Source organism: Scophthalmus maximus, chromosome 2, assembly GCF_022379125.1.
Source record: "Scophthalmus maximus strain ysfricsl-2021 chromosome 2, ASM2237912v1, whole genome shotgun sequence".
Lineage (NCBI taxonomy): Eukaryota > Metazoa > Chordata > Actinopteri > Pleuronectiformes > Scophthalmidae > Scophthalmus > Scophthalmus maximus.
The window spans coordinates 14,228,322-14,239,712 of NC_061516.1; the positions used below are offsets into that span (position 1 = coordinate 14,228,322).

An 11,391-nucleotide genomic window follows, 5' to 3' on the forward strand; every position below is an offset into this window, starting at 1 on the left:
GAGAAACTTTGGGAAATACCCTAGAAAGCCCTTAAATATTAGTATACATGTTTGTTTTTTTTAAAAAAGCAGACTTGCTAAAAAGGGAGCTCCATGTAAAGTGTTGACCACAACACTAAAGCTTGATGATTAAAGTTCTAACTATTGCTGCACTTTTCTGTCAGATGCTGATTATCAGTTCAGTTCTGCTCTTTCTGTCTGTTTGTGTGCACGTGTGTCTTCAGGGTGACGGTGCTCCTTTTCAGCATTGAGTCATAAGTGTGTTTTGGAAGCCAGCAGGAGGAAGTCTCTTGCCAGCTTGGTGAGGTAAAGTTCTAGATCCCTAAGTATGATGTAACCCTCCACTCGGCGGTCCCACGCGGTGTTGGAGCTGTTCTCTGGTTTTGAGGGTGTTTGTACCATGGGGGATGTTGGCCTCATCTGTGAGCCCTTCACGTAACTCATCTGAGGAAAAAAGTGAAAACAAAGGTTTTTATCGGACTACTCTTGGTGTCACTTCCTCCGGAGTCTTTGTAAGGGGTTAAAAAGGGTGATAAAATGTTTGTGGATTCTGGACTGTGCATACCTGACTTCTGACTCGGTTCATCAGGTCCCTCAGGTCCAGCTGAATGTGCTTGATGCTCTGAGGTAAAGTGGTGCGGACCACCGTGTGGCTGTCCTTCTCCAGCTGGTTATTCTTCCACTCCAGCATATTCCAGTAGGCCTGCATATCCCAGAAAGCTGCATGCAGCCGTTCCCAGTCCTGCACGCACAACAAGAAATAATCAGATGAGTGCACTATTTCTCTATGCGTGATGCTCTAAAAGGGGGATTCCGCTCAAATGTTGCATTCTGCAAAAGCAGGCAATTCTGCCGATGTCATCAGGTTTAGTTTTTTCTCACCACAGCGGGTCACTAGAAAGTGATTTTTAAAAAATGGTTCCATTTGAAACACAGGCAGATACTAACCGTCATATTTAGCCATTTGTAAAAATCTGTAGAAAGCAATGGCAGGTCCTTCAACTGTCGACTTCTGTCCTCATAATGCTTATTTCCCAACTGCTCCTCCTTCTGTTAGAGTGAACAGATTAATGATTAGAGAGGAATTGTAGTTAGGGAACGTTAATGATGGATGTGTCCAAATTTGGCCAGGAATGAGGTGACCAGTCTGGGGAGCAGGGTGTTTTATGTTTTTTTCCTGTACTCACATATTTCCTCAGCAGCTGCTGGACATGGGTCCGGGTGGACCTCGTGAGACGAAAAGAGTTGCTATACTTATTCATCTGGAGGACTGGGGACGGAGCAGAGTCCACACAGGATGAGAGAAGAAGAAGGATGAGAGCCCGCCGACAAACAGTCATCTGAAACAAACACATGATACATGTTATGGTAAACGGCCTGCAGTGTCACCCCCAACACAAACTACAGCGCTCCAGGTCAGTTCTCTTAACGGGAACTTAACAGTCAATAACATCTGAGAGGAATTCCATTAGTATTTTTAACACTAATGAAAGAAAAACTTCCTCACCACATGGCATCCCCATATATACCCTTTATTATGAAATTCTGTAATACTACAGTTAGTAGTCTGGTTGTACATTTGTGGAATCAGCTGGGCCTTGATTCCTCTAAATAGTTTCAGTGCGGAAGGAAGCATTTGTCACCACCGTGTCCTTTATGTTTGTTGCCTTGCACCCTTAAGTGTGCAAGTCCCTAAATCCTAATCACCCGACGACAGATTGCAGAATTTGCCAGCATACCACATCACTGACTACAAGTGCCTTAAAACTCTAAAGTCTGTTTCTTTCTATTCCTTCAGGTTGCCTGGTTCTGTCAGGATTAATCTGTAGGAAAAAAATATTCCTGTATTCTCGACACAGTTGCATCAGGCGTTGTTAGTGCAACGCACTCTTCCTGATGAGTCAACGTGTCCCACACTCAAAGAAGGCATGACAGTGTTATTAAATGATCTCTTCCAGTTATTGATTACAAAAGCTCTCTCACTCATACACAAATAAAGTGCCCAACAAGTTATTGGAGCTGAACTTATTATGAACACTAGTCCGCGTCGAACACGCAGCAACTCTGCAGCGATTTGACAAACCTTTAAAATTAAGTTTGATTAGACACTAAGTGTGTCATGCAACTTATTATATTTATATGCTTATACTGTGTAATTGCCATCCATGTTTTTGTTAGTTGTTATAATATAATATTCAAAATTTACACACACTGGGGTCCAAAATTATATAATAATAGAACTCAAACATCAGTTACATGTTATAAAACTTTCAAGCTGAGCTTACCTTCAAGGAGCAATGAACACCTGTCTGAGCACAACACAAACATGCTTTGGTGAAGTTCATAAACTGTATATATATGTGTGATCTTTCTTTCGGTTTCTCACAAACCCGGAGTTTTTTCTTTTTTCCTCTCTGTGTGTGTGTGTGTTTCAGCATCTTGTGGTCACCAATATGATTCAGGCAGAAGTGAGATAGTTGTTCTGTAAGAAACCTAACAATAGCATTGGGTTTTCTATCTATCTATCTATCTATATATAGTATGGTTGTGTATTAAAGAGGGATCACCTCTTTAATAGTTTTAATACTTTATCTTATTCAGTGTGAACTATATGCCACTATAAAACCTGTTTTGCTGACTGATTTAATATCATACACTTTTTAAGGGCGACACTTTCTATTAAATTCACAGCAATGTGTATTAATGTGCTCTGTCCCTGTAAAAATTCAAGAACAAACACGTGACTTAACTGTGTTGTCCCTGCAGAGTTTCGTTGCATAGTCATGCAACTATGACAGCGAAAGTGGTGAGCTGTTAAAAACTTTTACAATCAGAAATGTTTTTTTTCCCCAAGAGGCAGTGAGGTTTCGTCTTGACTGAGCGTCTTAAGGGAATATGTCAGAGGTCTCATGACGTAGATGAGTGATGAACTAATCAGTTACACTAAATCTCACATAAATGAAATAGAAAAACACTGACACACGTTTTTTACTATGACTAATATATTCTGTAAATAAAGAATTTCAACACATGCTGATTTTGCTGTTTGAAGAATAATGTGCTTGGAATAATTCCACATTTTAAGTCGGTGAATTTTAAAGGTATACATTTTTTTAGACTAATATTTTTATCCAACTATATTTTATAGTCTCCATTTAAGACTATACTCCTTTTTTCCCCCCAGTATTTCATTGTTTATGTCGTCTGACTCTGGATTCCGCTGCATTCCCTGATTTTCAAACTGGAGATACTTCCATTGAATGGTTTTGTCTGACTATTCATATTTCTTGTTCCACTGGGAATTGTTTCTTATAATACTTTTGCTTGCGTTTCTTTATTGTTGTTTTTTTCATTTGTTTGGTTAGCTTAAGGCAGAAATAGTAACATATACATACCTATTAATACTACCAGACATTTATCCTGAGGTTATTGTTTTCTGCTTTGGAAAGTAGCCAGGCTGTTGGCAGAGTAAACCATAATGCTAAATGGATTATCTGATAAAGTTGATTATCCAAGAGTGTGATATTAAGTTAAATAATAGTGTTACACAAGAAGAAAACAGCTCGGTTCCAGTCGGTTCACGTCAAGTCGTCAGAAGAAATCGCCTGGCGCCAGAGGGGGAAGACTGATGGCTGCCGTCGTCAATCATCAACTACATTAGAAATTGTTTTTATGATACCGCAGATTGGTGGAATGGTGATATGTTTTCGGGGTTTCTTCCCAAATGTCCCCGTTGTTGAACAAATAAAGGATTATCTCATCTAACACTGGTGCTAGTTAATGCGTGGAGCCAGAAAATGAAGTGGGAACTGTGTAGTGTTGGAATGAAGATCAGAACATAAAGACATCATGTCCCTTGCTTGTGTGAAGCAATAATGTTACTCAAACTTTTGTTATTGCGATGCAATGCACATCATTACAATAACTTTTGCTGGTTTGCACATTCAGTGTAATGTTTTGAGCCTTTCTTTCCTCACCTCCGTTATCTCCAAAGTGTCATTAGGATGAATGATGTTTGTCATCAGGGCCTTCTTTGGTCTCACATCTTTGGTTCACATCTAAGATTTGTTGGATTCTACTCAAATTAAATTGGTTTAATATATATATATATATATTTCTTTTCTTTTTTTTAGCTGTTTTAACCCAGAGCAGTTTGTTCTCAAACTCACCCCTCCTTACACTGTCAGAATTAAGAGTAACATAGAGATACAGACTAAACATACTGAATGAACATATGCACTGATATCCATCCATCCATGACCTATACCGCTTCTGCTGTTAGGGATACTGACATCGGGTGGGGAACAGGGTACACCCTTGACAGGCTGCCAGTCCGTCGCAGGCCCAACATACAGAGACAAACAAATATTCATGCTCATGTTCACTTCTACAATTTAGAGTCTCTGGCTATTAACCTGCAATTCTCTGGACTGTGGCAGGAAGACACAGGAAGAACATGCAAACTCCACAGAAAGCTAGACCCTTCTTGCAGTAAGGAGACAGTGCTAACCACTTTACCACCATGCCGCCCATCATGTATGCAATATTATACATGTTTTATGACCACAGTAGCCACCAAATGCTGTCCTTATAAACTGTTTTGTCTGAATAGAACATACAATGTCACCACAACAGCAACATTTTATAGAATAATGGAGTAAATATTATAATGGGCAGCTTAATCCATTGTAATACTTGCATAGTCACTTTTTAAATGTATAATCAAAAGGTTAATTGTAGACATCACAAGTGGGGGGGAGTAAGATCACTCACAACAGGATCAGAGAGCAAAAAGGGCGATGTTATTTCCCTGAATTTACCAGGTTTGACAAAGACACATGGTGGCACACAGGACGAAAACAGGATGAAAGGTGAAACCTTTTGGTAGAATTTCCTGAGATGAGCCCTCCAATTAGTTTCAAAATATCAAAGTTCTGGTTAAAATCCTTGAAAATTCCTGTTCTCTAGTAACACAAACCACCGGTGGTTTCAACCTACCTCTCTGTGGTGTGCCAGTTTCACTTAGGCATAGCTCTGCACTTTGGTTTTGCGTGTCAGCTGTGAAGTCTTTTACACTGTTACAGTACTTCTTACCACTGCACTAATGCACAACTGAGGCCAGAGGTTGCCACTGTTACCTGTTCAAGAGGGTTCAAAGTTCATTTGTCTGCAAGCCTGTGCCAAGGGTTCATGACCAACTGAATTCAATGTCTGTCTGCCTGCCTGTCTGTTTGTCAGTCTGTCTGTCTCTCTGCATGCCTGTCTGTATGTCTGTCTGTCGGCCTGTCTGTCTGTCTGCAAGCCTGTCTGTCTGTCTGTCTGTCTGCCTGCCTGCCTGTCTGTCTGTCTGTCTGTCTGCATGCCTGTGTGTCTTTCTGTCTGTCTGCCTGCCTGCCTGCCTGTCTGTCTGTCTGTCTGTCAGTCAGTCAGTCAGTCTGTCTGTCTGTCTGTCTGTCTGTCTGCCTGCCTGCCTGCTTGCCTGTCTGTCTGTCTGTCTGTCTGTCAGTCAGTCAGTCTGTCCGCCTGTCAGTCTGTATGTCTGTCTGCCTGCCTGCCTGCCTGCCTGCCTGTCTGTTTGTCAGTCTGTCTGTCTGTCTGCATGCCTGTCTGTCTGTCTGTCTGCCTGCCTGCCTGTCTGTCTGTCTGTCTGTCTGTCTGTCTGTCTGCATGCCTGTGTGTCTTTCTGTCTGTCTGCCTGCCTGCCTGCCTGCCTGTCTGTCTGCCTGTCTGTCTGTCAGTCAGTCAGTCAGTCTGTCTGTCTGTCTGTCTGTCTGTCTGCCTGCCTGCTTGCCTGTCTGTCTGTCTGTCTGTCAGTCAGTCAGTCTGTCCGCCTGTCAGTCTGTATGTCTGTCTGCATGCATGTCTGTCTATCTGTCTGTCTGCCTGCCTGCCTGTCTGTCTTTCTGTCTGTTTGCAGGATTACTCAAAAATTATTGAACCGATTTCACAGACTGTATATAAACATGGACGTAGCGTCCGTGACGTCACCCATTGGTCTCTGCAGGCCGGTTTTGAAGCCCAAAGTGGGCGGTTCCGCAGCGGCTCAGCCGTCGCCATGTTGGCAGGGCACGACTCCTCCCTTACCCGGCTAATCCAAATATGGACAAAGAGGTGGAGAGTGGGTGAGCCGAATGCAGACCGGTCGCTGAAACACACCCACCTACCGAGAAGCTGCCCTGTTAGCTGAGGCTAAGGAGCTAGGCTCAGAAGCTAGGCTAAATGCTACCTTCCGATGCTAGCTGGCGCTCGCGGGCTCGCCTGCTCGCCGGCGCCGTGGCCCTGATGCTGCACACAGTTTGGGAGTGGTAAGAGTCGGTCTTCCAAGCCAACATTACAAGTGGTAGAAAAGACATGAAAACACAATTAATGTTACTAAAATTAAACTGCACAATCTTAAAAATGCCTCAAATTTTTAAAAATGAATAATGGTTGTAGTTTTCTCCACTATAGTTTTCTCCACTATAAGTTAACGCAAATATAATTTACGAGCTGTTATATGTGGTTAGTATTAGTGGATTTATAGTTTCGTTGTTTTTCGGCGAACGCCGAGCCCTGGCAGCCGCCGTGTGAGTATTTAATATTAATTTAGAAATGAAACAATATGATACCAGATCACAGAGGAGGTTTGCATGAAATGTGCCTCATTCTTAGAAAAGAACTAGGTTTTGATGAATGAGACTTCTTGAATAAGATCTAATTCAGGTCAAGTCTAGTCAACTTTATTGTCAATTTCTGCAATATGTACCATACAGTACATACAGAGGAATCGAAAATCCGTTTCTCTCCGACCCACGGTGCAATAACTACAAAGATAATATATACAATAAATAAATTCTAAATAGTGCAAAAGTAAGACAAAACCAAATGGTATGGGAAACTAAAGAAGTTGAAAATGTACAATATAGAGGGCATACTGTACAATATGTGCAATGCACAGGAAATTAAATACATTAAAAAATGTATAATATAAAGGACATAAAGTGCAGACTAAATATAATAGATGTAAAGACACTGATGTTCCTTTATAAATTATATTTTGGCTTGAAGTATGATGTTGGCATTAAATGTATGAAACAGAGATACTTTTATAGTTAGTTTAAAAATCATAGCTTCATGAGGAAATAAGAACTTAAAAAAGGACAAAAAACTAAAAAAGTCATATGAGATGGTAAACTGTGGGTCAGTGAGTGAGCCACATAAACAAGCCGACTTCCTCTCAGAAAAGAAAATGATGAGCTCGTCTTGACGAAGAAAGATGTGGTTGCGTAAAGAGAAGGGCCTCCCCCATTTTCATAACCTTCTCCCCCCCTTAATTCCCCATCATACTTAATGTTAAATTTCCCGTGTGACACGCTGATTACTCTGTCTATTTTCTGTCTCATTCATGAGTGGTTTCAGGAATCCCTTTTAGTTTTGTTAAGCATTTCCTTCCCATTTTTGTAAGGAAAGAAAGTATCAACAGCATTTGCTGCACCGAAAAACCAGTTCTCTTATTCCGATTATTGTAAATGAACTATCATGTGATTCCTGTGTGTATGACACGCACACCGACCCACACACACACACACACGCACACAAATAAATATGTTTAATTCGCCATAGACAGTGAAATCATTGGATGTCATGCCAGGACACCATGAGTACGTGTGAGATTCAAAAAGTGAGTTACTTTGCTGTTTCTCACTGAGTTGTTTGCTTGACGCAACAGGGACATCTTGATGTGCAGGGGAAAGAAAGGCAGCTGCACCAAGTGCAGTTGTGAAAACAGCACATTTCTGGTACGGCTCATGCAATTGACCTGGTACAAACAACCCAGATTCTATTTAGTTTGGATTACTTGTCTGTATGGGGGGCGGATGCTCAATTTACCCAAGCGTAAGTTCTTCATGTACCAAATACTTTATGGAGTCAGGTTACAGATAGTAAAAACCCTTTTCCTGTGTTATTCACCCAAGATCATCAAACTACTCATAAAAGATACTATGCTGTACTGGAGTTTTTTCTTTTCTTCACAGAGAATTGTGTCAGAACCATATCATTCCTGTTGAGGGAATTACCAGAAGTTGAAAAAATTATGGAATGTGTCATTTAGATAGTTTAGCTTTAAAAAAAACCTTTTTGAAATGAGTTCCCATCTTCAAAGCTTAAGGCTGCGATTTCTTAAGAAAAGCCGTCAAATTGATTGGGTTTGAAGAAACATAATTCTGACAATGGACATATAATACATTTTTTATATTTTGGGTATTTGACCTCAGACATTTTACATGCTCCCTTGGCTTGCCAGCTATAGCGTAATCTGAGTGAGGGGGATGTTGTTTTGTAACATAATGTGACAGATGAGGAGTCATTGTAAAGAGTGGCATGTGAATTGGGAGCTATTATCAATTATCATATAGATAAATAAAGCCAGAAATTGTTGTTTGGACATTAACATATATCAACATGTTTCCCTTACATGACTGTTGATCATCCTCCACAATTGTTACCACTTGACCCTTTTTCGGCCGTGTGGGGCAGCCAGAGCCAAACGCAGCTGCACAATAACAAAAGAAATGTTGCACAAGAGAAATCCTTTTACTGGGTCAACACCCGCAGGGACAGGGGCTAATAGATTTACACAGCTTGATGTTTGATGTTTGATGCAGCCCTATAAAAGTGGCGGTGATTTCGACTGAGAGCTACATGCACACAAGGTTGTCTTTTGAGCCATCTCAAACATTATTTTGTGACTCCCTCCGGACCAGGAAGATGTCTGCAGCTGTTGCGCTCTTCGTCCTCATATGCTTCACTGCCGCCACCCATGCAGTGCACCATCAGCCTTGTCGTAAGAATTTGTATCATTTTGGACCTTATTGTTAATTGGTTCTGAGTTGTTCACGTCCAAAGTAGCTTTAAAGATAGTAAACAAAATTTTTTTGTATTAGCTGACAAAATGTGCCAAATGAACCCTCTAAGTAATTGTTGTTTTTCAGATTCGCCTAATATGACCGGAATCATGAGTGTGGTGAGTAATTCATTGTTTTTTTCCCATCATTGTCAACACTTTATATAGCACCAGGACCAGAATTGGAAATATAGAGTCAAATCATCTCTCTTTCTCTCTGAATGTGTGTTGTTGAATGACACCAGATGAACCTGAAGGGTGAAACGAAAGCCCTCGGTGCATTCACTTACGACTCAATGGGCAAGAAGCTGCGGTTCAGATCAAACGAGACCTTTCCCACCAACACCTCACTTAGTTTGGACCTGCTGATGTTTTTTGAAGAGGTAACTATGTCCTTGCCTAAATAAATGTCACAACTCACTTTAGACAAGTTTTGGGTCTTGATCTTTCAACCTATGTCTACGTCCGGCAGGGAATATTCTATGAGATTGACAGCAAAAATCAGAGCTGCGAGAAAAAAGCATTGCAGTGCACCATGCACCCTCTAGATATTCCAGATGACGGCAAGTTTAAGGGTATGGTACAGACTGGGAACCCATCCATTGAAGGGGAGGGAATCAAACTCAATGTTTGGACAGGACCAATGCCGGATACGAAAGGTGGGAGAGATGCTGTAAAGTAATATGTGCGACTTTTTGTGATTCGTCTGTAAAGTGTATGTTTAAATCCATCACGACTTCAATGGTTTCTGTCTTGTCCATTTTTCAGGATACTACTACATGTTTTCAACCATGGGATGTTTGCCTGTAACCACAATGTACTTCAGAGATTCCACACCATTGATATTCAGGTTGGTGTCTTTTCATCACATATTGGCAATTAACACTCTAAAGATGTTTATCGATGCAACGTTCTAGTATCTACTGACGTGACAAATCTCGAACGTAATATTTGTATCACTTTCTCACAGCCAAATGAACATTGAAAACGAGATCAAGGATCCCGATCTCCTCGTGGTGCCATCTTTCTGCCAGGGACAGTCTGTGGAGGAGACACCTGAAGGGACAGTAAACAGTTTCCTCAACGAGTTCATTTAGATGAAGGCTCGCCAGGAGAAAAATCAAACCCTTATCCATTGCGGCCTGCCAGAACATTAGACCTTTCTCTCCTTTTTACGTATAACGCAAGTTTTTTCATGTGACACTGCACTGCATCACATCTGTCTCCATCACAACTGTGAAGATACAGTATGGCTTTGAACGGATCATACTGTATACATACATTTTGACGTAAAGGAAAAAAAAAGATACAACATGGAATATAGATATAGTCCTAATTACTAACAGTTGGTTGCTTTTCGTGTTGGTACTGCTTACAAAACCTGTAAGATATAATTAATGGAACAATAAAATGTCAAAGCTGTAAAATGCGTGAGTGAGTGTCTTTTCCCCTCCCAAGATTATTTCTTTGAAGTTTCATTTTAACCGAAGATTGCACAACTTTTGGGCAAGGATGTTGCAGCAGCAATGAACCATTTCACAAGTGTACAGAGAAAATTAGCTCACAAAAATGAGCTGCTGAGCCCCAGTTAATCGATACATTATCTAAACCGCCTTATCCATTAAGGGTCGTGGGGGGCGCTGGAACCAATCCCAGCTGACATTGTGCGAGAGGCGGGGTACATCCTGGAAATTGGCTGGCATATTGCAGGGCCAACATACAGATTAAAACAACCATCTACATTCACATCAATGGTCACTTTAGAGTCTCCAATCCACCTAACCCCAATCTGCATGTGTTTGGACTGTGGGAGGAAACTGGAGGACCCGGCGAGAACACACACATACATGGGGAGAACATGCAAACTCCACACAGAAAGGCCCTGGATGGTCTGAGCATGGATTCAAAACAAGAGCCTTATTGCTGTGAGGCGACAGTCCTAACCACCACACCACTGTGCTGCCCCCAGTTAATCTCCATCCACCAGATACCAGATGAATTATGATTTGATCTAGTAATGACAGTATAGAAATTTGTTAATGGCAATTCATTTTACAGCTATTGTAGTAGTAGTAAAATGCAACTCAAATGCAATATCAGATAAGCAAAGTTTTAAAGAACTTTTTAACTATAATGGTAACATCAGTATAACCTTTGCTAATATCAGCATGTTCAGTCAGTATCAGTGTGAATATCACTGATACTTATATCGTTATTGGTGATAGCTCTATTCAATACAGACTTGTGACAAAAGAGCTTTCTGGTCTAGAAGAGAGTCTATGAAGTGTAGCAAGAAGCTTCCAGTGAAAAGAATGGAGAAACCAAAATGCGTCGATGAAAACTAACATCATTAATAACACTACTTATAATATAATATGAACTACTGCACCATATAAATCATTGTAACAACAGCCTGATGATAAACATTATCTATAGTATAGTGAATGTTTTGTCTGCTCCATGTACACGTGGTGGAGCAAAGAATATTTAATAATGATAATAATAAT

General features: G+C 40.8%; 2 protein-coding genes across 4 annotated transcripts; one reads left to right on the forward strand and one right to left on the reverse strand.

Annotated features, from left to right (window-relative positions):
* Positions 1-24: 24 nt before the first annotated feature.
* On the reverse strand, positions 25-5,098 carry LOC118300371. 3 transcript variants are annotated; one of them, XM_035624714.2, is made up of 5 exons: positions 4,999-5,098; positions 1,188-1,340; positions 949-1,050; positions 566-742; positions 25-444 (listed from the first exon to the last, which is right to left on the reverse strand). In XM_035624714.2, the coding sequence occupies exons 2-5, from the start codon at positions 1,338-1,340 to the stop codon at positions 253-255; spliced, it is 624 nt and encodes a 207-aa protein (XP_035480607.1). In that variant the 5' UTR covers positions 4,999-5,098; the 3' UTR covers positions 25-252. The 3 variants fall into 3 exon arrangements, with proteins under 3 accessions (XP_035480607.1, XP_035480605.2, XP_035480606.1); XM_035624712.2 differs by lacking the exon at positions 4,999-5,098 and adding an exon at positions 2,286-4,961; XM_035624713.2 differs by lacking the exon at positions 4,999-5,098 and having other exon boundaries at positions 1,188-4,950.
* Positions 5,099-8,669: 3,571 nt separating this feature from the next.
* On the forward strand, positions 8,670-10,311 carry epd (ependymin). Its single transcript, XM_035627135.2, has 6 exons — positions 8,670-8,824; positions 8,973-9,004; positions 9,130-9,267; positions 9,357-9,543; positions 9,653-9,734; positions 9,855-10,311. The coding sequence occupies exons 1-6, from the start codon at positions 8,683-8,685 to the stop codon at positions 9,979-9,981; spliced, it is 708 nt and encodes a 235-aa protein (XP_035483028.2). The 5' UTR covers positions 8,670-8,682; the 3' UTR covers positions 9,982-10,311.
* Positions 10,312-11,391: the final 1,080 nt, after the last annotated feature.